Genomic DNA, 25477 nt, shown 5'->3' with positions numbered 1-25477 from the left:
ACTAAAAAAAGTCATGTTTGTGAGATCAGTTTTACAAATTAGCATGATATTTTAAGTGTTAGGCTATAAAAATGGAATTCTACTATCTGCTATGCTCAGGGCTAAGAAATCCTTTTGTTGGTTATTTGCAGGTTTCTTGGAAAAAAATATTTCTACATATTCTTTCAATTGAAAAATGTATCTCAACATATAGATTGAACAATTCTAAACAAAGTGGCATCCGCTGCCAAATCTTTGGTTTAGTAAATTACATACAGGAGAGAATGTTGATATTCATGATTATTGAACAGATTAAATAAACATTACCTTGGTTAAACATTATAGGAAAACAGATGTATACACATATATTAAAGTGGCCATATTATGCTCATTTTCAGGTTCATAATTGTATTTTGAGATTGTATCAGAATAGGTTTACATGTTTTAATTTTCAAAAAACACCATATTTTTGTTGTACTGCACATTGCTGCAGCTCCTCTTTTCACCCTGTGTGTTCAGGTCTCTGTTTTAGCTACAGAGTGAGGCATCGCACTTCTATCCCATCTTTGTTGGGAGTCGTACATGCGCAGTAGCTAGGTAAGGACTACTAGGTAGAAGCTAGCACTGTTAGCGGTTAGCCACCTTGTTCTCAATGGCAAAACACTGCTACAACACTATAGAACTACTTACATGTCCCTGTTCTGCAGGTATTCCATGCAAAGTTGGAAGCGCACCCTCATTTAGAAGAAGTCTCCCGGCTAATCCTGCCTTGTACTGACCGAAGTTGGAGAAACAGCTAGCTGATGTGGTATTAGCTAAAGTGGTTAGCACACACCAAATGTTTTGGCCAATGACGTAGACGGCCCTGCCGATTTTGACCAGCTCACCCGGAGACTGAAGGCAGGATACATTCAGAAACCCATATCTCACTCAAAACAGCATGGATGGGTTGTTTTTCCAAGTTTGTATGCATGTGGAAGAACCAGAGACACAAAATAACACCCCAAATCCCAGAAAAAGTTTTTTTTTCATAATATGGGCACTTTAAAAGAGCTGTTTTAGATACTGTATTTCAACAGCTGACCTTTCCTAAAAGTGCCTCTGACACAGCAGGCCACCTTCCAGCAACTCCGACAGTCAAGAAGTGTTACTTTAGTTGTGAGTCCAGTCTGTGAGACAGCTAGAGCCTGAGAATCTGTATAATATGTCTGTACATTTTACTCTATGGGTAAGTTAGTTAGTTAGTTAGTTAGTTGGTCAGTAGTCCGACTTGATCACTTGATTTGGTCTCTGCAGGATTAAAGCACTTTTTTCATATTGCAGTGGAAAGTGGAAAGTACAACTACTCATGTACTATACCTATATACAATCATGAGGTCCTTGTGAATATTTCCTTCTTTTTTTTAATCACCTACCTGAAGAAAATATTGTAATTTATATTGCACTACATTTATTTGCTAGCTTTAGTTACTTTGCAAATTTATTCTGTTTTTATTATTATATAACTGATATGTAATATATATTATTCTTAGATGGGGCGTTCTGCAGTACTTTTACTTATATTTTAATGCAAATATTTTTGTAGGCTTTACTTAAGTAAAAATTTGAATGCAGGAATTTTTCTTCTAACAGTATTTCTATACTGCGGAGTAAAAGATCTCAGTACTTCTTCCATCTCTGCGAACAAAGTTTAGGATTAATATCACCATTATTAGATAAAATGACCTGTTGCAGTCTGACGAAGACAAAGTAGAAGTGAGACAAAGGTGGAGGGGAAGAGAAGAACTGTACATGACATTCCATGTGGAAGATTTTCTTTCTTCAACATCACTCAGTCAGTATGATTCTTGTGAATCCGAATCTGATAAACATTATAAAATAAATTGCCTCCTTCTGCACATACAGTAAAAACAAGTGCAGCAATACAGCCAAGGTCAGATTTGGAGTCATTAATCTGCCTTTCGCTCTGTGCATAAATCACTGTGGTGTATCAGTAATAAGGAAGTTTACCTGTTAAGAGGCCTTTTAAAGGCACTTTAGAAAAGTCATGTGGCTATAAAGAAGTGCCGCCGGCATGTTCCTGTAATTCATGGTGTCATATTAACTCCCATTTTCCTCATGAATATGGCCACTTCTTATGTGTTAGTCAACCCATTGACTTTCTCCGTTAACACGTTGTGGCAGAGAGAATCATTAGAGATAACATTTATTTCAGTTATATAACTCTTATGGGCCCAATATCTTAGTGACTATATGCTTGATTTCCCTCCTGTTATCACACTAGTTCTAGTGATTACATTCTATTATATAATTTTTTTTATCATTCCATATTAGCTTTATCTTTTTCATAACCTTTGTAAAAACATCACAAAGGGTCTGTAACCTTGAAACCTTTGCTCCTTAGTCGTATTCGTCAAGTGGGAATTTTCATGTAGATGTTTCTCAATGATTCGTCCAAAGGGCCCATAGGTCTGAGGAAATACTATCCATAGCCCATAAATGGCAACAGCATGACAATATGTGCTTTTGCTCTGCACCTCAGACAAAAATATTAGTAATCAGTTCTCCAGAACTCAGTCAATGAGCGCCTTTATCTCTCGTTTGGCATTTATGACTTGGTTAATTATTAAGCAATGTCTTTGTGTCCGTTAGGATGGAGCAAGGACATATCTGACACCCCTCGTTCAGTTTTCTGATGGTTGATCCAGAGAGTTAGCCAATAGCTGGTAGCCAGTGTATGACCCTGGGATGCAGGGTATAAAGGTATGCCATCTGACACAAACCGAGTTTACGCATAAGAAGAAGCTAAGAGCGGCAGAAGAGATCTCTATAAGTCTAATCCTAGTCTAGTCTATACATCAACAAACAAGGACAACCACGCCAGTTGATGCAGTGCTCTGCTCCTTCAAGACACTGATGGATGACTGAAGACTTAAGACCCACACCGCTGTTTTATCCTTTACTGTGTAAATCTGAGAATCTCTTTCAGCATTCCTGATGGAGAGGCTTAAGTCTAACAGAGGGGAGCACGTTAACCCCGCTTATGATTCCACTCTGGATGAACCTCCTGTCTATGAGGAGACCAACTTCTCTAACGGGGAGCACCGAACGGTACGGCCCTCGGTTGTCAGTGCCTTTGGTCATGACACTTTGGACCGAGTGCCCAACATTGACTTCTATCGCAATGCAGGCAGTATGAGTGGTCACCGGGCTGTGCGACCATCCCTGCAGGAGCTTCATGATGTGTTTCAGAAGGTGAGTGCATGTATGTCTGTGAGAGAAGTTGTTAAATATGAATGATACAGATCCCCTACACCTATTTTCTCTTCTTGTCTTTCTGTTTTCTTTGAAGTACAAGATCTGCATGTTTGTCCTTCACCTTCTGCAGAAAGTACTTTTTGTTGTTTTCGTTTACTTTTATGTATCTGTTTCCTGAGTCCCAAATTCAAGTCACTGACTCTTTAACTGCAGTCTTTTTTCTGCTCCTGACCTGCACAGTCCGTTCACTCAGGTTAAAGACTCCAAACACAGTAAAATGAGACTTTTACAGTTGCTTGATCGTTCAAACATCATCACTTTCAGTGTCCACAGTTCAGTCACTAAATCGTTGCCCAAAGAAACTAAAAAGGACAGTGAAAGTTATTTCTAAAGCTCTACAGCAACTAACACACTTAAGAGTTTTAGTGCTTTTTTATTAGGCCATTATACTGCCCTGTGTTGCAAAAGAGATGAGGTCATAGGTCTTTTGGGTTTTATAGGTTGAACTAGATGAAAATTTCTGAACAGACAAAAAAACAACACAGATCTTTTAGCAGTCTTCCTCTGCAGAAAATGAAAGAAGCGATGTGTCATTCCAGTTTTAAAACAGATATAGTGCCAATGCCATCTATTACGCAATCTTTTCTTGACAAAAAAATCTTTGTTTCATTCACCTCGAAAGACTAAATACAGCTGACTCATAGTTATGTTGCCAGAGAATAACATGCATCTAATTCATTAATTAATCTAAACATATTAACTGACTGTTTACACTTTGAATACATGAATGACTCTGACATGTTACATGTTTCTCAGATTTGAATGACTTGATAGGATACTTGTTGCCAAAATCTCTTGCTTTCAAGTTAATAAAACAGATCTGAGAGGTCTCACTAAATCAGATGTCATGCAGGAGAGTCATCTAATAGTCAGTATTCATCTTCATAGACAGTTGACATTAGGTTGTCCTCTCCATTTTGCTCTCCAGTTTACAGGGACAGACACACTGTAGTGTAATGTCTCTCAAATGCTTTATCAATCTTCATCCAAATCAAACCATCACATTTTCCTCTGCCTCACGAAGTCTCTCCTGTGTATTAAAGAGATGGCAGGAGAGAGTCAAACACATAAAAGATGAGAGGACAGAAAACACTTTGCGCCAGAGATTGGGACTTTTTAATAATGATGCTGTTTTTATTTCAATTGAAAAATGTGTATTAACACCAGAAATGCTAAAAGCACAATCATCATGAATATATCCCAGTTATGTCTATTAAGATGAGTTTACATATTTCCTTTCCATAATGTTTTTCTCTACATTTTCCCAACAGAATGGAGCGATCTCTGTGCCAGACACTGTGGAGGACGATGGCGATGGGAGTGACGGGACCCCCTCTGATGATCTGGAGTCTGCTGTTCCCACTGACGACAAAGGAGCAGTAAAGTTTGGCTGGATAAGGGGCGTCCTGGTGAGTTATGTTGGGTCATGACGGCTGGGCCTCCCTGCGCTTTATAGAAGCAGTGTATATAACTGTGACCTGGCAAGATGAGGCTCAGTAACACACCAGGGCCAAGTAAGACTTCAAAGATCCGAGTCTGGGATTGATTTGCATTAATTGTACTCAAGAGCTGCTGGTTGATCATCTGTGCTGCTGGCACGAAGATAAAAAAAGACCGAAAATTCTTTTAATGCTGTTTAGTACTTTTTAATTGAGTTACAGATGTTTCAGTTTGTGATTGGAATGGAAACTATGGATAAAACGTCTATATGTTTAAGTATGCATCTCATTAACGTGACTGTGTTTCTCTCACTTGACATAATGATAAATCATGACTGAAGACTTTGAACTTCAATTGTTCTTCTCTTCCACAGGTGAGATGCATGCTGAACATCTGGGGTGTCATGTTGTTCATCCGTCTGTCCTGGGTTTTTGGTCAGGCAGGCTGGGGTGAGTAAGACAAGGATGCATGTTTTTAGGGGAGTTTTTTTTAAATCCAACTCTCGACTTGCCTTTTATGCAGACATTTCACTCATAACAGACACGTGTACAACAGAGCAACAGCAGCTGGCACCAACAGTTTAAACATGATCTATAACTGCATATAGCCTGAGATATGGCCGTTTTATTTTTATGCAGCTCAGGGTAGGTTGGGAACTGTTGCTAATGTGGGCCTTAAAAATAGCATGATCAACCATCAGTGAACCTAAAGATGATTCCCCCAGTTTAACAACGATTATTTTCAGGTTGATATAGTCGCCTGGAGCAACAGCTGACAATCCTGCATGTCTGTGTTTTGTAAAATGAGGCGCTGTTACCAGCAATTCTAGGAACTATAGAGACAATTACTAAGGATTATATGGTCCTCCACTTATTAGCAGGGAGTGATTGAATTGGGACAGATTCAACTGAACAAGCCTTTCTGAGGTCCCAAATGACCTAAACTTGCTGAAGGTCCATTCTAAGAGCCAAACCTGAGCTGTGTGTGTGTGTGTGTGTGTGTGTGTGTGTGTGTGTGTGTGTGTGTGTGTGTGTATGTGTGTGTGTGTGTGTGTGTGTGTGTACAAGAGGTATGGAGAGTTGTGTGAATGGGTTTATGAGTGTGTTCATTGCTTAAGAACCTATCAATCGGCAGCAGCTTTTGTTCAGGCGGCGTAAGTAAATGGTTAGGCATTGGCTATAACTTATGGCCTCCAGGCTTCTCTGGGACTTTGACTCCCTCACTGTTTAAAGGTGACTGTGGGGAGGAGGGTTATATTTCACAATCAAAGTGTTCCATGACTTGCCACTTAGGTTGAATACCTGAGTAATTTTTCAGTTGAAAAATAATTATTTTGAGCTGTTGTATGTGTACATTTCAGGTCTGGGAATTGTGGTTATTGCTCTTAGCTGTGTGGTCACCACCATCACTGGCCTTTCCATGTCAGCCATTTGTACTAATGGTGTGGTGAGAGGAGGTAAGACAATGCATCATCAACACTCATGATCAACCCTCATGTTCACAACATTTTCTTTACATTACATTTCATTTAGCGGCCGACCCCCAATAAGTGCATTCAACCATGAAGGTATAAATTCAGTGCAGCAAGAATCACATAGAAGTACAGGAGCTTCAAATAAGCTTTTTTAGCCATCATCTTCTTAGCCAAAGTGCAGTCTTGGAACGGATATGTTTTTAGCCTGCGGCGGAAGATGTGTAAGTGTGTGTGTGTCAATGGGGAGCTCGTTTGGGATTTCGTTGAATGATTAGGTGTCCCTCGCAGTGAGGAAGCATTAAGCAGAGTGGACGAGCGAGGGTGTAAGGTTTAACCATGTCCTATTTGAAATGTGTGACCAGGCTGGAGCCACATGCGATTTTAGAGGTACCAAATATATTTAGCACAAGTGTTAGCCTACATACCACCAACCTTCCATAGGTTTGGTTCTACAAAAGACTAATGATAAACACGTAACAATAAACACAAGAACACTCATTCAGTGTAAATCTACACTACGTTCACTGCACATAATTTAATATAAAGGTGGGGTTAAAAATGTATAACATATTTGCCAGTTAGGGGGACCAGAGGGGGGTCGAGGCTCAATATTACGGGGGCACTGGCCACCCTTGATCCCCAATTAGAACCTCCACTGTAACCTGGGCCTAAGCGTGATTTATACTTCTGCGTTAAATCTACGCCGTGGTTACATACGCGTGGAGGCACGGACCCCGCGCCGTAGCCTGACGTGCACCTATCGAAAAATGTAACTACACGTCGCGGTGACGCACATCACTCGGCCGTGGCTTGGTAGCATTGTATTTCCTCCTACTCATTTCCTGGTTCTTCTTCTCCATAAGCAGTATGAAATCAAGGAGAGGGTTAACTTTGCCTGCTACAGAATTCCCACTTTGGTCAGAAAGCACAGGGGAGACACTTTGTTTCTCTCACTATGACTCTAGAGCAGCCTTTCTCAAACTTATTTGTGCCAAGGCCCAGTAATGTTTGGCCCTCATCCTCTGGAAATTATTACGGAATTTACGGTTACATTTTAGATGCACAGAGGTTAGAGAAGCAACCCAAAGGCACATTGTTTCCAGATTTTGGGAACAGACATTAGATGTGGGTGGTCTGGGGGTTTTCCCCCAGAACATTTTGAGCATTAAACACTTAAGTTACTGCATTCTGGTGAATGTAAGGAAATCACAGGTGACAATAATTGTATATAATGCAGTAAGGTTCTCAGGCATTGAGAATCAGAAAAATATTCTGTATTGCTTTCAACTATTCTACTGTGGATCAACTTGTCTAATTTAATGTTATCTCTGCTGAGTCAACACACATGGAGGCATAATCTACTCGTCCCTCCTCTTGCATCTTTTGTCTTTAAATGTGCATGTGGCACTTATTCATGTGAATGATATATGATGATTCATTTTAATTAATTTATAAACTTCTGGACTTTAATAGCTCAGATGTGTTTCAGCAACATTTCTGCTCATGTTCGAAACTTTTATAATTTAAATATTTCAAGAAAGGTTATTGCTCTGCTAATATATCTCATTCAGAACTGTCTGACAGACACAGAGAGCGCTGTTTGGATCTCTGTTTAGGGAAACGGCTGTACGCTGCTCTTCATCAGAGGAGGAAAACCAAAAGTACAATAGAAATACATGAAGCACAAGTGCGACACTTCTGCCGCAGCATGCACATAGCTCAGCGTGTCTATTATAATTACCTGAAGCTGCTACACTGACTGTGGAAGCCGCGCTGCTCGTCTCGAAAAAGTGATGGATGGGTTCGTCAGAGCTCCATGTGCTTGAGCCTTAACCAGAGACTGTAAACGTCACGTCACGGGAACTTTAAACATGATGTAGCAATATTAATGTGCACTACTACCTACATTTAAAATAACATTTGGCTGAAGCCCTGGAAAAATGACCTGGCGACACCAATGGAGTTTCCTGAACAGAGGGAGACACCTCTTTTGATTACCGCCATGACACTGCATGCCTCCCTGTCACTGCTGCAGCCCCGTCGGTGCAGACTCTAATACAGCGGTCCCACAGCAGCCCATGCCCGGTTATTTAGCCTATTTTAGCCTAATTTATTTTATTTTTTGGGGGGGTGGGGTGGGACCGCGGACCAGTAGGCATTACTCCGCGGACCGGCCCATAGTTTGAGAAAGGCTGCTAATCACCGTCACTCTCCCACTCACTCTACCACACACTCCCCACGCGCACACACATGCCGGCCCTGCTATTTTCTTAAATAGATTGACGCACACACCAACGCACAAGTTTAAACTTCAGGCCACTGTAACCTGCGCCTAATTCGTTCGCAGCACAGTACGCAAGTAGTGTCTTGAAGCGGATGCGGGCAGCAACGAGTAACCAGTGAAGGGAGTGGAGAAGCGGTGTAGTGTGAAATTTCACAAACCTTATGCACTCTTAACAGATACTCAACAACTGAGCCAACAGTTTAAACATTATGTATCAATGTATAAAGCTTGAGATAACACACGCTCATAACATAAAATCGTTTACTGAGACAATGGAATGACCAGGAGGGCAGTTTGTGTAGATAAGACACAAGGCTCACATCACCTGAATATCACCTCTTGAAGCCTTTTCTCTGTTTTACAGCCTTCTCAACTTGTCCTGACATTAAATCAGTGAATCAGTGATGTGGTGATTAATCATCCACCACTGTTATATATATATATATGTGTGTGTGTGCTTCATTCTGTCATTTCAGGAGGAGCCTACTACTTGATATCTCGCAGTTTGGGACCAGAGTTTGGCGGGTCGATTGGTCTAATTTTTGCCTTTGCCAATGCGGTGGCTGTAGCCATGTATGTGGTGGGATTTGCTGAGACGGTGGTTGACTTGCTCAAGGTGTGTGATGTTATACTGTAGAGGGAATTGATTATAAGATATCCAAGATATTTCACTATGCACTTATCCGTGCCTCTACCATCCCGTCAGGATAACGACGCCATCATGGTGGATGAAATCAATGACATCAGAATCGTTGGATGTATTACTGTGGTGTTGCTGTTGGCCTTATCAGTTGCTGGAATGGAATGGGAGGCCAAAGTAAGAGATGAACATGTTGTTGTACACCAATAATCTGGGCTTGTTGTGGTAAAACGTCTAACCATAACTTTATTGTTTTGTCCACATAGGCACAGATTCTTCTACTCGTTGTCTTGCTGGTGGCCATAGTGAATGTATTTGTAGGAACTGTCATCCCTGCAACCACTGATAAGAAATCCAAAGGCTTCTTTAATTATGACTGTAAGACACCCTCTCCCAACTAACGCACAGCTTCAGTAATTTAACTAAAAAATGTGAAGATATGACTTCTAATGTTCTTCCTTCCTCCCCATTTCTCTTGCCTCTCTCACAGCGAAAATCTTCTTAGAGAATTTTACGCCAAGTTTTACAGAGAATGAGAATTTTTTTTCAGTGTTCTCCATCTTTTTCCCTGCTGCAACCGGGATCCTGGCTGGAGCCAACATCTCTGGCGACTTGCGGGTAACTTTTTCATACAGGAGGTCATTGCATAAGAGCTATGCATAGGAATCATTAGCTACTGTGGTACACTGTAGGTTTCTAAACAAAAGGCTGGAATTGATAAAAAAATAAACCACTCAATTTTGTACTTTTTATTCTTTGAATCATGGGATAGTATCAGAAGCTTTTTTAACTTCATTTATTTAGTAATTTACTTTCAAATGTTAATGTTATTTTACAGGATCCCCAGGCAGCCATACCTAAAGGTACCTTGCTGGCCATCCTGATAACTGGTATCACCTACTTGGGTGTGGGTATCTGTGTCTGTAAGTAGTAACCCATGAAATGCAACTCCAATGAGAAACTGTATACTAATTATGCATTTGTGTTTTGGACCATTGGAATATATAGTATTTCTGGGAGGTTGGTTGTTAGACTTTAAAAAAAAAAACCTAAGCATCTGTTCTTCTCACTAATTGGTCAGCTGCCACTGTTGTCCGTGAAGCCACAGGAAACATAACAGATATCGTTACTGCCGGAGCATCATGCAATGGTTCAGCAGTAGCTGCTTGTGAGCTCGGCTGGAATTTCTCTTCCTGCACAGTGAAAAAATGCGAATTTGGCTCGCTGAACAACAATCAGGTACAGAGCCCTTCAAACTCTAATCCGCACATAAAAAGGAGCTCTTTTTTCATCTTGAATGCTTTCCTCTCCTCACCTCTGGTTCAGGTGATGACCATGGTGTCTGGGTTTGGTCCCCTCATCATTGCTGGAACGTTCTCAGCCACCCTTTCATCAGCTCTGGCTTCCCTTGTCAGTGCTCCCAAAGTCTTCCAGGTCAGTAGTGCACTATGGGTTTTTTTCTTCTAAAAACAGTGCAACTGCAATGCAAAGTTTTAGAGGAACTCTCCACTGAGATACAACTTCTTGCTCTTAACTCCTGAAAATAAAAAATATTTTTTAACTTAAGCTCTCTCTCTGTCTGTCCTTAGGCACTGTGTAAAGACAACATCTACAAGATCCTGCACTACTTTGCCAAGGGATATGGCAAGAACAATGAGCCAATTCGTGGCTATGTCCTCACATTCATTATTTCTGTGGCCTTCATTCTCATTGGTCAGTTCAATTGTCTATCGTGGCCTGGCCATAACATCTTAACATCTTGTACTTTATATTAAAATGTATTCTAGGCTTCAAATGAACAAATATGCCAATAGACTGTTTACTGTTGTGTATTTTGAAAGAATTCCAATTTGACTGAGGTTTTTATTTATTTTTGCTCTCTGTAGGTAATCTTAACACCATCGCTCCTATCATCTCAAACTTCTTTCTGGCATCTTATGCTCTCGTCAATTTCTCCTGCTTCCATGCATCTTACGCCAAGTCTCCAGGTGGGCCTCTACAGACGAAGTAGCTTATAAATAAAAAATTCTGCCTGTAGGTTCAAATAATTCTACTTTTTTCATCCATTGATACCTGTTTCTTTTCGGGAATGTACAATTATATATACAGTATATATACATAATATATATTATTAAAACAAGGCACCATCACAAAAAGCATTTTTGCAGTTACTAAATGTGGCCTATCTTCTGTCATGCATTTCCCAGGATGGAGACCAGCATATAAATACTACAACATGTGGCTATCCCTGTTGGGCGCATTGCTCTGCTGTGTTGTTATGTTTGTTATCAACTGGTGGGCTGCTCTAATCACATACGGCATTGAAATCCTACTCTACATTTATGTCAAAGTCAAGAAGCCAGGTGAGCTGCATCATTTACGTGTTTGTATGTTTGGAAGTGCATTCATAATGCCTGCATGAACTAACCTGTTAGGACTTTTAAATCCTCTCTAGATGTGAACTGGGGTTCGTCCACACAGGCGGTGACATTTGTGAGTGCAGTCAACAACGCTCTGTCTCTGTCTGGTGTAGAGGATCATGTCAAAAACTTCAGGTAAAAGTGTGCATTGCGTAACCGTGGGTACAAATATACAATACAACTTCTACAAAATTGTCCTCATCAGTATGACATATACAAAGCTAAAATATTCAAATCAAAGGACATTTTCAGAATCCTAAAATATGGAGTGATATTGTAATACATGCTTGTTTTTCTCAGGCCTCAGATCTTAGCACTATCAGGTTCAGCACGGGCCAGACCAGCTCTCCTGGACCTGGCTCACTCCCTTTCTAAGAACTATGGACTCTGTCTCACCTGTGAAGTATTTGTGGTACGGTTATATTGTAATCTCATTATTTGCAAATGCAAAACAATAGATATTACCAAGGCAGCACATATCGTCTTTTCTAAATCTTCATTTAAATATCAACCTTCTATTTAAATCAAGACTTGCACATCAAGCAAACTTACATTGGGCTGGGTTCAGACTTCACATGCATTGGATAATCAAGCAAATATCAAGCAGGGATGAGGAAAATGCCAACGTATGAAAAAGTTGTATTTCTGCCTCTTTCTCTCTCAAACACACTCACACAAAACACTTCCACTCACATGCAGATGTATGTTGTGATCTCTCCAGGGCCCGAGGTCAGAGGCCCTCGAAAAGATGAATGCTGGTATGGAAAAGAACCAGCTGTGGCTTAGGAAGACCAAACGTAAGGCGTTTTATGCTGCTGTGGCCTGTGACAGCTTCAGGGAAGGGACTAAGAGCTTGCTGCAGGTCAGTGTGGTCATGATTTACAACATGTTTCTTCAACCATTCGATTAATGTGTAACTGGCGAGTTTTGATCAATCAGCCTTTTTATTATTTGTCATGTGAAATCACATAAAATGCAATGATTGAAGGGAGCCGGCAGATTTAAACATTGCAAAAACAGGTTTTATTGACCGATTTCATCTATTGTTATGTTATGACTTTGTCCCAGACATATCTTAAGGTTATGGCCAGGACATTACTGAAGGAAGTAGAGAGTGTTAATGTATCCGTTTACAGTAGTTTTTACAGTTAATGAAGAGCATGAAAACAGTGTTATGGCTCTGGTTATCACACTTTGGAGAGAAGGCTCATTGTAAGGACTGCTTACTTCAAATAACACGGCAGATTAAAAGCTATAATTGATTAACACAGCATTGTATCTGCAGATGAAGTAAGACCTATGATCTGGATATCATTTCTGTCAGTGAAACAGCTTCCCGGCCTTCTTGTCTTGCCAATTTTTTTCCTCCTCTAGTTAATAAAAACTCCAGGTTTTTCAAACGCAGGGTTACGTGCGTTGCTTCAGTTAACTGATTTAGGGTTTTATCTTTATGCTATGGGTGTCGTGCTTTTCCTTACAGGCCTCTGGTCTCGGCCGTATGAAGCCTAACACATTAATGGTAGGTTTCCAGAGAAACTGGAGGACTGCAAGCACAGAGGCAGTGCAGAGTTATGTGGGAATACTGCAGTAAGTCACAAATAGATGCACAGAAGCACACATGATAAAAATGTACCCAGAAATTAAACATAAATAGGAGATCTTTGTTTTGAATTGGTGTCCTCATTCTCCTTTCCTTTTTGACAGTGATGCATTTGACTTTGAGTATGGGACAGTGATGCTAAGGATGGACCAGGGACTTGATGTGTCGCACATTGTCGAGGCGGAAGGTCAGTACAACAATGTCTTAAGGCTATTAATTAAAACAGCAGCATGAAATGAATAAAGCAACAAACAATGATACAACATAGCAGAGAAATCTAAATGAAGAAACGTCATTTATAAATATGTTTTAAGATAATAGGATACAGAAAGAGTTGGTAGTTGACCTGAACTGACTTTGAATACATTTTGACTGTTCTAAACTATCAAAAGTGAAAATAAATACTGCACTGCTGCTGAACATTTATTCTTATTAACAACTCACAGTAACCCACTACAATAAAATAACACAGACAGGGCACTTTGTTCTGTACATTACCAAGTATTTATGAAGATCAGGTATAGTTAACAGATAAGATGCTAAAATAAATACCAGTTTCAAGCTGTGCCTCTGTAGAAATCTTTACAGTAACAAAGATAATCCTAAGTGATGTAACACATATTCACAACGATTACATATTTATCATAAACAGGAAATCTGATTATGTCTTTCAGAGGAGATGCTAAAGGCAGCAAAGGAGCAACAGGCACTGGACAATGAGATGATGTCAAACGGAGGGAAAGCAAGAGGACTGTTCAGGAAGTCCAGGAAATCCTCTCAGCAAGTGCTCACGACCAGAGGTATCTCTCTCTAGAGGTTATTTCTCTCTGTTCAAATCGTACCTGACATTGCAGATAGGCTTCAATCTAAGCTATGTAAAGCAACAGTTGCATCGAAAGATGAGTGTAATCTTTAAATATAAGGGAAAAGGGAGGTATCTATCTCACTCTGCCCAACTGAAATAACATACATTTACCAAATGAAACCAATGGCACACATCTTTTTTAGAAAGTTCTCCACACTCCACTTTCAAAATATAATTGAATCAAGCGCTCCCACTAAAAGATGTCTCTGAGAGCGTAATCCAATAATATGGTCCCTTTCGTTGCAGTCTGAAGAGCAGCCCTTAAGAGCAGCCCTTTAACCCAGACAGCACGCACACACACACACACACACACACACACACACACACACACCACTGACTGCAATGGCCATTAGTATGCAATCTGGATCCCACTCATTGGAACATTAAACCTGAGAGATGACTGTTCCCGCTGATGTAGAGTCAGCTCTTAATGTTGATTTGCACTATTTTTTCTATCCAACTTAATTTTCCATGCTCAGTCTTTGAATTAGATTGCCTCCTACTGTTCCTCTCCCTCATCCACTTCTCATTTCTTGTATTGTTTTTTCTCTCTCTCTCTCTCTCTCTCTCTCTCTCTCTCTCTCTCTCTCAGTGTCAGTGTGCGGCCCTCCACCCCCGCAGGTTGCCAAGATGAATGAGAGGATGTTGGAGGCCAGTGCTCAGTTCCATAAGAAACAGCCTAAAGGCACCATTGATGTGTGGTGGCTGTTTGATGATGGAGGTAGGTGTTGGGTCCTCTATTGGCACTCTTCTTTTTATCTATCTTGCCATAAAGATTGTACCAGATACGTGCACAGTGACGCCCCACATTCTCCTGGATACTAATGCAGAAAACCTGCAGATTGACGAAAGCTGAGTAAAATAAATAACACCTGAACAATAAAATAAAACCAAGAAAAGATGGTAAACTAGAAGTCAGACATGCCAGATCTGGATCACAACCAAAATCTTATGAGTTGTGTCTTGGCCCAAGCTTGATCTGTCCATCAAACACATGGAAGTGTTTGGGATCTCCTGATAACAGACAAAAAACTGACAACTGCAAAAACATAACCACCTTTGCACATGTGAAATACCACAATACTTATTTTGTACAATAAAACCAACTGGATTCACTAGTAATTTTTTTTTAAAAGCATTTCCCCTCTCTCAGGTCTGACCCTGCTGCTCCCATACATCCTCACCACCAGGAAGAAGTGGAAAGACAGCAAATTAAGGATCTTCATCGCTGGACAACCTGGGCGCTGTGAGCTAGATAAACAGGAGTAAGTGAAAAATAATAATATTTATAATTAATGTTTCAATATCAATTTTAGCTTAATGGGTAGATTTGGGAAATGAATTGGCAAAATTCAGATCTAAAAAATAATGAGCCCACAACTAGAGCTGGGCGATATGGAGAAAATCAAATATCACGATAGTGTTGACCAAATACCTCGATATCGATACCGCAACGATATTGTAGTGTTGACTATTGGTGCTTTCACAAAATATTTACACAATGAGATTTTTGATAAATAATCAGTAATGTGGATATAATGACTAAGTGGGTAAAGGCAAAAAATAGAACAGTTACAAAAGTCTGATAAATTCAGAAAAGTACATCACTTTACTGTAATGCAGCCTTTAAAACTAGGAAAAGACAACACTTATGCCATATTACGATATTACGATATCCAAAATCTAAGACAATATCTAGTCCCATATCACAATATAGATATAATATCGATATATTGCCCAGCTCTACCCACAACATCCCTTTACAGATGTTTTTAACTGAAAAATAAATACCATCATCATATTGGGAACGTATTTTGACCGGGGGGGGGTCTTACTAATGTGACCAGCTTATAGGTCCATGGTGACCAGACATCCCCGTTTTCAGTGGCCTGTCCCAGTTTTTAAATGTGCGTTAAAAACACATAGCAAGCCTTGTTATTTTGAGTAAAGTGTTGTCAGGAAAAACTTGCGTAACAGAGTTGACGTCTCATCGCGTCATGCTCTTTGCGGCTCGCTCTCTCAGCTCTTTTTGTATACAGTTTATGATCGCCCCACACACATACACTACCGGTCAAAAGTTTGAGGTCACTTAAAAATTTCCATTCCAGTCCATTACAGACAGAATACCAGCTGAGATCAGTTGCATTGTTTTTTTAACCAGGGCAGCAGTTTTCAGATTACATTATGTGCTTACATAATTGCAAAAGGATTCTCGACTGTTGTAGAAAGAAGTGGCTGATCTTTAATGCAATATCTACGTTGCCCATTATCAGCAACCATTCATCCAATGTTCCAAAGGCACATTCTGTTTATTAATCTGATATCATTTTAAAAGGCTAACTGAGAAAACATTGGAGAACCCTTTTGCAATTATGTAAGCACATAATGTCATCTGAAAACTGCTGCCCTGGTTAAAAAAACAATGCAACTGATCTCAGCTGGTATTCTGTCTATAATGGAGTGGAATGGAAATTTCTAAGTGACCCCAAACTTTTGACGTAGTGTACGTGACACCACTTAACTGTCCCGCTTAATTGTAATTCTGCTTAGTGGTGCTCTGTAGGGTTTGGTAAACTTGTAGGTCTACTTTAGAGCAGCTTTTATAAACATGATCTTGTCTTTCCATTTTCTTCATAGTACTGTATCCAATATTAGGCTACATATGGTTTTACATTAGTCACTAAAATGTAAGTTTTTAGGCCTTATAGTTTAATCATTTAATCAGAAAAAAAGATAGCTAGGCTAGTAGCCTACCAATTTTACCAGTATGTCCGCACATCAGTTTATATTAGGCTACAGCACAACAGTTACAATGGTCAAATTACAATAAACTGGAAATGTCCCCGTTTTCTTTAATAGTGAAGGACATCGGATAGGCTTCTTTTAATGATATTCGGCGCTAAATTCAAATTCTCCCCGGTTTTTATTTGAGAAATCTGGTCACCTTATTATATAGGTATACGTGCATGCGCTTAAACCCTTAACACCGAGCTTGTCATATAGGCTACGATAACAAAATGCGTAGTTTATTGATGATTTACATAACATCGGTAAACGCTGGCTACTTACCATTTTCTTCCTCTGAAAGTGCCTTTCCGATGCTGTCCTATCCCCTGGTAGCCTAAGCTGTAGGGCAGGCCTTATCCAATCTGGAACTCCTGCTTCTTTTCGGGGACTTTTGTACAATAAATCCATACTCTTAGATCCAGTATTGATAGTCTTGTTGTCCATATTTTATCCATTATCGACCATTAACATTGTTAGCTTTGTTGCTAAAAGAAAAGAAAAGAAAAAAGCATTCCCATGAGAGTCTAACTAAATCGGATTTTCGTTTAGGCCTACGTCTGTGTGAGGCGGGTCAGTGCGCATACTTTACTTCCCATCAATTACAGTCGGAAAACGCACAGGTGACTGGACCGAAATGCTCTCTGGCTCATTGTAGACAGGAACTGCTTTGTTTATAAGTTTAAAGTGCCCATATTATGAAAAAAAAAATCACTTTTTCTGGGATTTGGGGTGTTATTTTGTGTCTCTGGTGCTTCCACACGCATACAAACTTTGAAAAAAAAACATCCATGCTGTTTTGAGTGAGATTCGGGTTTCTGAATGTATCCTGCCTTCAGTCTCCGGGTGAGCTGAGAACGGTTTTCTATGTAACTAGCCAAGACGAGGGGCCTAGGGGGCTAACCGTTAGCATGCTAGCGCTAGTATGCTAGCTCGTTCTCAATGGCAAAACACTGCTACAACACACATCAATTCACCCTAATCTAGTCTAAATCATAAATCGAAGTCTCCCAGCAAATCCTGCCTTGTACAGGCTGAAGTTGGAGAAACGGATAGCTAGCTCATGTAATCCTTACCTAGCTACTGCGCATGTGCGACTGACAACAAAGATGTTACAGAAGTTGCAAGGTCTCACTCTGTAGCTAAAACAGAGATCTGAACACACAGGGTGAAAAGAGGAGCTGCAGCAATGTGCAGTACAACAAAAATATGGTGTTTTTTGAAAATTAAACCATGTAAACCTATTTTGATACAATCTCAAATTACAATTATGAACCTGAAAATGAGCATAACATGGCCACTTTAAGGTATTTCCCTAGAGAAAGCTGCAGGGCCTGGAGCCACCACCAGAGGGGGGCTGCAGCCCCTAAAGCTCCCTACTCCCAACGCTAGTGCCAACATGTAGCCTACACTAACTTAATCATAATAATAATCTGTTTTGCAGGATGAAGTCTCTGTTGCACAAATTCAGAATTACTTGCACTGACATCAATGTCATTGATGACATCCATGTCCAACCCAGGGCTGACAGGTAATTGCATTTTTGCAGTTATAATAGTGACAGCTGACCAGATGGTGCTACAGTAATAGTAAAATTGAATCATCTCATAGTATCTGCATATTATTATTATTATTATTATTATTATTATTATTATTATTATTATTATTATATGATTAAAAAGAAGAATATTTTCCACAGTGAGCTCATGTTCTTAAACTGCTTTCCTTCAGCTTGGAGAAGTTAGAGGAGATGATTAAGCCTTTCTGTCTGCATGAGGGGTCCAAAGACACTGCTCAGGCTGAAGCTATGCGGAAAGAGCAGCCCTGGAGAATCACTGACGAAGAGCTGAGCACCTTTGAAGAGAAGGTAAAACCAGTGACACTAAGAACTGTACATACAGCATCCACATAATTATGTACAAGTTTGGTCCGGATGTGGGTGCGTTAAACAGCAAAATTAGGTCAAAGGTTCTATGACATGCTGCTTTTTGGATGCTTTTCTATAGGCCTCAGTGGTCCCCTAATACTGTATCTGAAGTCTCTTTCGAAATTCAGCCTTGATGCAAAATTACAGCCACTAGAGCCAGTCCCACAATGAGCTTCCCTTAGTATGTGCCATTTCTGTGTCTGTAGCTTTAAATGCTATTGAGGAGGAGGGGGGGAGGGGGAGGCAGGGTGGTGGGTGGGGTGTGTGGCCTTGACCAACTGCCATGCTTCGCTTGTTTTCAAGCCATGATGTCTCTCTCTCTCTCATGGGCGGGCCAAATTCTCTGGGCGGGCAAAGCAGAGAAAGGGGAGGTAACCTTCCTCCTTATTACGTCATAAAGGGAAGATTCCAGATCGGCCCATCTGAGCTTTCATTTTCTCAAAGGCAGAGCAGGATTCCCAGGGCTTGGTTTACATCTATCACCATGTCTAGCCACTGGGGGACCATAGGCAGGCTAGGGGAACTCGCATTAATGTTAAAACACCTCATAAAGTGAAATTTTCATGCAATGGGACCTTTAATAAGTAACTGCTGCTGTTTTACAGACCAACCTCCAGGTACGGCTGAATGAGGTGCTTCAGGAAAACTCTAAATCAGCCAATCTGATCATTGTGTAAGTATAATCAACTGTTGCCTGAGTAACATTGAAGTGCCAAGCTTGGAAGAAATAGTGTCTGACATACTCTCTGTACCCTCACCCCCTGCAGGAGCATGCCAATTGCTCGTAAGGAATCTGTCTCTGATTTCCTCTACATGGCCTGGCTTGACATTCTGACAAAGGACCTTCCACCCACCCTACTCATTAGAGGAAACCACAAGAGTGTGCTTACTTTCTACTCCTGAGCAACTTTACAGGCTATAGGTATAACTATAAAGGAAATAAATGGAAGTTGGCTACCATAATGATGGCCCAATGTAAAGCATACCAGAACCTTGGATGATGTCTTCCAGACCAACACCACAATGTAACACATTCATTTTTAATTAAGTTCTGATGAGGGCATTTATACCCACAAATGCTAAGACAAGAAAATATATATAAAAATACATAAGAAAGGCAGAGACACAGGTAGAGTTACAAGGCTAATTTAAATGGTTACACTGAGTGACCGCATTGCCAGCTGCAGTGATTGTAAATTAAATGTATATAGTAGATGTCTGAATTCACTAGTGGATACTTTTGAATTAAAAAACCCTTACTTTCATCAATGATTAACAGCATCCATGCTTTTAAACCGTGGTAGTAATTGTTTGATTATTTTTTAAACATTCCTTAATATTGACTGAGTGCAAAACACTCTGGTATCATGAAGCTGTTTAAATGTTCCACATTATAGGCTACTGTTTAAATATGTTTAATGTTACTATCACAGCACACTTTTTGCGAAATAAATGATTGTAAAGCCATTTCGTCTGTATATTTTTACCCATTGTCTGTCCTTCCTATTTGCATAATTGTGATTACCTGAAATAAAGGATTTATACAATTTTGAGCTGTTCTTATTCATGTCTCTGTGATTTAGTAGGTGATTAGATAAGATAGCGTCAGATATTGTTTTTTGTTGTTGTTTTTAGTACATTACATTGCACATTACTTTAGTATTTTTGAATTATATATTTTTATTTTTTAGATTTTTTATATATCTAGTTAGCTTTATGTTAACTTTATGATGGTTGTTGTTACAACTTAACACACTGGGGTTTTATGTGAAAAACACAAGTATAAAGTCTGCAGAGCAGCCAATTCTACTACAAAATACTTCATGAGCTCCCTCTGTTTCAAAGACAAGCTCTGGGGAAATCTGGTGTGGACAAATACAGTCATTTAGACAATTTGTTGGAACAAATGCATATTTGTTTAATGCAAAATGATAAGAGTTAGAGGTCATATGCACATCTTGAATATCAGCAATGAATGGGAATCCTAATAGTTATCCTGTATGACAATGCGATGTATTCGCAATTGGGGGCAGCAGACTCAAGATTTAAGACTTTGGGATCTGACTGTATAATCTCCAATGACAAGTCATTAGAAATTAGCTTGCTGCTCCATATAATGATTATATAATTACATAATGAGCAAAGTGAATTGTTTTAAATGTGACTTTTGGTTTTTGATTCAGTTTTATTAATTATGGATATTAAGTACTTCACATCTAATTCATAAGGAAATAATACGAGTATGATCTCAGCCAAAAGTTAGATAGACATACACACATCCTTTACACAGCCAGTGGTGGAAGAAGTATTCAGATCCTTTACTTAAGTTAAAGTACTAATACCACACTATAAAAATACTCTGTTAAAGTAAAAGTCCTGCAGCAAAAATGTAACTTTTACTAAGTAAAAGTATGCAAGTATTATCAGAAAAATTTACTTAAAGTATTAAAAGTAAAAGTACTCAACACAGAAAAATCCTCACATTTTAGAAAGTGGAAATTATCAAAACAGTTCTGTCAATCAACTCAGTGTTTAATCGTCTAATCACTTCAGCTGGACTTGTAGGCCGTTATATTGTTGGGTAGTTTAATTTGTAGCAAAACTTGGTGTTTTATAAACTACATATTTTGCATTTTAAAAGATATTAATTTGTAAAGTAACTATAGTAGCCTAACTACAGCTGTCAAATGAATGTAGTGGAGTAAAAAGTACAACATTGTTCTCTGAAATGTAGTGGAGTAGAAGTACAAGGAGAACAATGATTATCGGCCAGTGGCTATTACCGCCAATGTTTTTAAATCTTTGGAGAGGCTTGTGATAGAGAAACTCCACACAGATGTGGAACAAATGTTAGATAAATACCAATTCGCTTATACAAAAAAAATCGTAGTACAAGTGATGCCATATCAACAATAATGCACCTCACTCTGAAGCACCTTGAAAGTCCTGTTGCATATGGTAGACTGCTTTTTGTTGATTTTAGTTCTGCCTTTAACTCAATCCAGCCAGATATCATGCTTAGGAAATTATTTCAGTTGAATGTAAATCCCTTTTTAATCAGGTGGTATCACTCCTTTTTGTCAAACAGGCCACAGCAGGTGAAGTTTAACTCCTCCATGTCTGATCCAGCAGTGTGCTGCACTGGCGCCCCCCAAGGGTGTGTCAGTTCACCTCTTTTGTTTACATTGTACACCAATGACTGCATCAGCTCTGAGCCGTTTTGGCGCAGACTTAGAGTGTTTGGGGTCTGTAAAAATATCATGTTAATCTTCTATGGAGCAACAATAGAGTCAATTCTTCAGTACGGTATTACCAGCTGGTTTGGAAATTTGACAGTCAAAACCAAAACTCAGATTTTTAATCTGGTCAAGACGGCAGGCAAAATTATGGGAACACCTGCACCCCTCAACCCGCAGGAGCTTTTTAATCATGCAACAATCAGGCATTTTAAGATCATTCTATCTGATTACTCTCACGTGTTGTTTTTTTGCACAAGTAGCCTATAGAAAATGGTAATTTGCAATTTGCACAGCTCTTTGAGTATTCTAGATGTTCAATGTACATTTGTCTTCTAACTGTTTTAACCCTGTGTTTGTTGTGTGTCTCTGTTGTAACTCTTGCAGCAATTTCTCTGTGTCCAAAACGAATGTCTCCATTGGGAGACTAATAAAGATGGGTCTACTTTGACTTTGAAGTAGAAAGTGACATGAAAAGAAAAGACTTAAGTGAAGCACAAGTACCTCAAATTTGTACTTAAGTAGTACTTGAGTAAATGTGCTTAGTTACATTCCACCACCGTACACAACCATTTAAAAACTACAAATTGAGTAAGTTGATATAGCCTATCATAGAATAAACTACATTTCGATGATTTTTATCTATATAGATATAAAAATGTCTTCTATATCTATGGGCCATATATCTAAACAAATGATTTCGTTTAACATTTGAGTCTGCCTTCTGTTGAAGAGTGAGGAGCATGGATGTATAATCCTATAATACGGTAAGACCGCGTGATGGCGAGGAGCAACGTAACAGGGGGAGGAGGAGGAAGTGCGGTGCAATCAGCTGTAGCTTGCAGACGACGTTAGCCAGCAAATATGACACGAACGTTGCTAAGGCTAAGGGATCTTCAGTTAAAATGCTCTGCGATTTTTGATGCTAATCTATATGTCTTAGGCAGGGAATTTCATTTTCAGACGCCCACTCTTAACAAAGGCAAGCAAGACTTTAGGATGGATAACGTTAATGACATGTCAAGTGCTTATTGACATTAGCTTTGCTAGCATGCCTAGCACTTTGTAACTAAAACCATACGCTTTGGTTTTATTATGTTGCACTATCTTTGGTGTACTAAACGCGTAAACACCTCATACACTGCGTCTGTTTTATTCTGGTGCAACGCGTAGCTAGGTAAAGTGAGGCTTAATATTCTCCAAATACTTTCTTGTGCTCATGGTTTTTCCATTTTAAAGGTTACAGCTGTTTATATAATAACTCTCGCGATAACTTGTAAAAAAAAAAAGAGGGTTGCCACAGTTACAGAGCATACCGTCCTTACCTACAGCCATGCTTTCTTGCCGATTTATTTATTTACAGGTTTTCTTCTCCCAATGCATTTAATAACAGTTCTGTAGCAACTTATATAAGCTATTAGAGTTACTTTCATTACGTTTTGCCTTGTGTAAGTATCTTAGGATTTACGTGGTTTGGGGGAGGGGCTAATTTGGCGCAACTTCCACCCCTCCACGCGGGAAATTCATTCAAAGTAGGACCGTCAAGAAACTGGAGCGCAGAAGGAAGAGTTTTTAATCTTGTAGTAGCCGGTTGTAGTTTTGTCTCCTGGTCCGTATAAATTATTTAGTGCACTATCGGTTTTTAACTGTGAAAACTTTGCCAATATGCCCGTCCTAGAAGTCACAGATGCATCTGCAGTCTCTCCATCAAAGAGAGCAAGGGCAGAGACAAAGCCTGCAGAAGATAGACCAGTCCTCAAGTTTGCAAAACTTTCTGAGCATGCCACTACCCCTACCAGAGGCTCAACTAAAGCAGCGGGATATGATCTCTACAGGTTGGTTAACCTTATACATTTTAAAATTATGTCTGGGTTCACTAATAACTTGATGGTTTTTAATAGTGGGACAGAAGTTGTAACGTGTGTGTGTGTGTGTGTGTGTGTGTGTGTGTGTGTGAGAATCCAACTGTAAATTTCACTTAAAATGTTTGAACATTTAGCTTGTGCTCCTACACAGATTAAATCTACTTACTAAACGTTGCCGTGTATAAAAGCGTCTGTTATATGAATATAATGCCAGCTAACCTTTTTATTCTCTGAACTTTAACAGTGCATATGATTACACCATTGGTCCTATGGATAAGACCATTGTGAAGACAGACATCCAGATAGCAGTTCCACATGGCTGCTATGGGAGAGTGGGTGAGTGTTTTACATATTGATGCAGCCCTGCAAATCCTGTATTACGTTTCCCCTGTTGTGTCTATTGCACTGTTTCAGTGCACGTGAATTCACGCTAAGATTACGTTACACCAGTTGCAGAACAACATGTCATAACTGTCTCATGCCATTTTGTCATTCCCAGCTCCGAGGTCTGGACTGGCAGCAAAACACTTTATTGATGTTGGTGGTGAGTCTTTGCCTATTCGACCTACTAATGCAGGTAATGTTTTAACACTCGTCATGTCAGCCATTTTAATTTCTCTAATGTCTCTGTATGTTCTCCTCAGCTGGAGTTGTAGATGAAGACTATAGAGGAAATGTGGGAGTTGTGCTCTTCAACTTCAGCAAGGACACATTTGATGGTGAGTCGTGGCATCTGTGAAATATAACATCACTTTTTTTTTTTGTATCAAAGGTACCAGCAATACTTCACCCAACAGATTAGAAATGATTGTCTCATCTCCTTCTGTTCCTCTTTGCAGTGAAAAAGGGCGACAGAGTTGCTCAGCTGGTGTGTGAGAGGATCTGCTACCCAGATCTGGTGGAGCAAAAGGTAAACTGTACACAACATATAAACGCATACATGCACTCAGTTGCCTGTTTATTAGGTACACCTAGCTAAAACTAGCAGTTCAATACAACAGTCCAGCAATAAATATGAGCTTCATGAAGGTTATATTGTTGTTGAAACTAATACTGTGTTGATTCAACTTAATGATCATGGATGTGGTTTGTGGTGCTGTTGAATTTTATTGTTATACTGACTGGTGTTTCTATTATTTTGCCCATCCCATTTATATCGGAGTAAAGGCTAAATAACAAACATCGCTGTATAAAACAATACAATTTAACAACACCGCAAACTACATCCTCAAATTCATTAAGTTGAATCGGCCCCTCTCTAAAACAGTAAAAACAAAAACTGATTATAACCTCATGAAGGTTATTTTGGAAACATTGTCAGATTTGTGTGGCCTTACTAGTAGTAGTAGTAGTAGTAGTAGGTTTCTATTTAATGTGAATGTCATCAGATTATATTTAATCATTAAATGGAAAAACTGCATGGCTGTGTTCTTTCAGACGCTTGATGAGACGGAGCGTGGTGACGGAGGTTTTGGATCAACTGGCCGAAACTGAAAGCTCCAAATATAATTGCAAATGTACGTGTTCTAAATATATGTATTTGTGTTAATAAAGTTCTTCTTTTTCTGTTCCTTGGAGAGTCGTGGGTCTTTACTGGGACTGTCAGTTTTGGGTTCTGTCAGATGAACTTCTTGTCTGACCTCCT

The 25477-nt window shown here is 39.5% G+C and overlaps 2 protein-coding genes across 3 annotated transcripts; both read left to right on the top strand.

The window, feature by feature from the left end:
• The first annotated feature begins 2976 nt into the window (after window positions 1–2976).
• Window positions 2977–19634, top strand: slc12a1 (solute carrier family 12 member 1). The gene is made up of 26 exons (XM_078256940.1): window positions 2977–3234; window positions 4569–4706; window positions 5111–5186; window positions 6098–6193; window positions 8972–9111; window positions 9202–9312; window positions 9402–9513; window positions 9626–9753; window positions 9974–10058; window positions 10217–10374; window positions 10462–10569; window positions 10725–10848; window positions 11022–11123; window positions 11343–11498; window positions 11591–11690; window positions 11856–11967; window positions 12277–12417; window positions 13036–13142; window positions 13260–13342; window positions 13830–13955; window positions 14613–14741; window positions 15174–15285; window positions 18249–18335; window positions 18536–18671; window positions 19337–19404; window positions 19499–19634. The coding sequence occupies exons 1-26, from the start codon at window positions 2977–2979 to the stop codon at window positions 19632–19634; spliced, it is 3129 nt and encodes a 1042-aa protein (XP_078113066.1).
• Window positions 19635–22785: 3151 nt separating this feature from the next.
• On the top strand, window positions 22786–25403 carry dut (deoxyuridine triphosphatase). 2 transcript variants are annotated; one of them, XM_078279799.1, is made up of 7 exons: window positions 22786–22949; window positions 23646–23802; window positions 24077–24168; window positions 24332–24376; window positions 24477–24551; window positions 24672–24742; window positions 25270–25403. In XM_078279799.1, the coding sequence occupies exons 1-7, from the start codon at window positions 22832–22834 to the stop codon at window positions 25324–25326; spliced, it is 615 nt and encodes a 204-aa protein (XP_078135925.1). In that variant the 5' UTR covers window positions 22786–22831; the 3' UTR covers window positions 25327–25403. The 2 variants fall into 2 exon arrangements, with proteins under 2 accessions (XP_078135925.1, XP_078136004.1); XM_078279878.1 differs by lacking the exon at window positions 22786–22949 and having other exon boundaries at window positions 22956–23802.
• The last annotated feature ends 74 nt before the right edge of the window (window positions 25404–25477 follow it).

The sequence above is a fragment of the Sander vitreus genome, chromosome 1 (assembly GCF_031162955.1).
Source record: "Sander vitreus isolate 19-12246 chromosome 1, sanVit1, whole genome shotgun sequence".
Classification (NCBI taxonomy): Eukaryota; Metazoa; Chordata; class Actinopteri; order Perciformes; family Percidae; genus Sander; species Sander vitreus.
This window is presented reverse-complemented; position numbering and strand designations above follow the sequence as displayed.

Coding starts and splice junctions, on each gene's coding strand:
- slc12a1 (XM_078256940.1), top strand. CDS start 2,977: ATGGAGAGGCTTAAGTCTAACAGAGGGGAGCACGTTAACCCCGCTTAT. Junction 10,059..10,216: donor GGGTGTGGGTATCTGTGTCT/GTAAGTAGTAAC, acceptor CTAATTGGTCAG/CTGCCACTGTTGTCCGTGAA. Junction 15,286..18,248: donor TGTGAGCTAGATAAACAGGA/GTAAGTGAAAAA, acceptor TCTGTTTTGCAG/GATGAAGTCTCTGTTGCACA.
- dut (XM_078279799.1), top strand. CDS start 22,832: ATGACACGAACGTTGCTAAGGCTAAGGGATCTTCAGTTAAAATGCTCT. Junction 24,169..24,331: donor TGGCTGCTATGGGAGAGTGG/GTGAGTGTTTTA, acceptor TGTCATTCCCAG/CTCCGAGGTCTGGACTGGCA. Junction 24,377..24,476: donor ACACTTTATTGATGTTGGTG/GTGAGTCTTTGC, acceptor TGTTCTCCTCAG/CTGGAGTTGTAGATGAAGAC.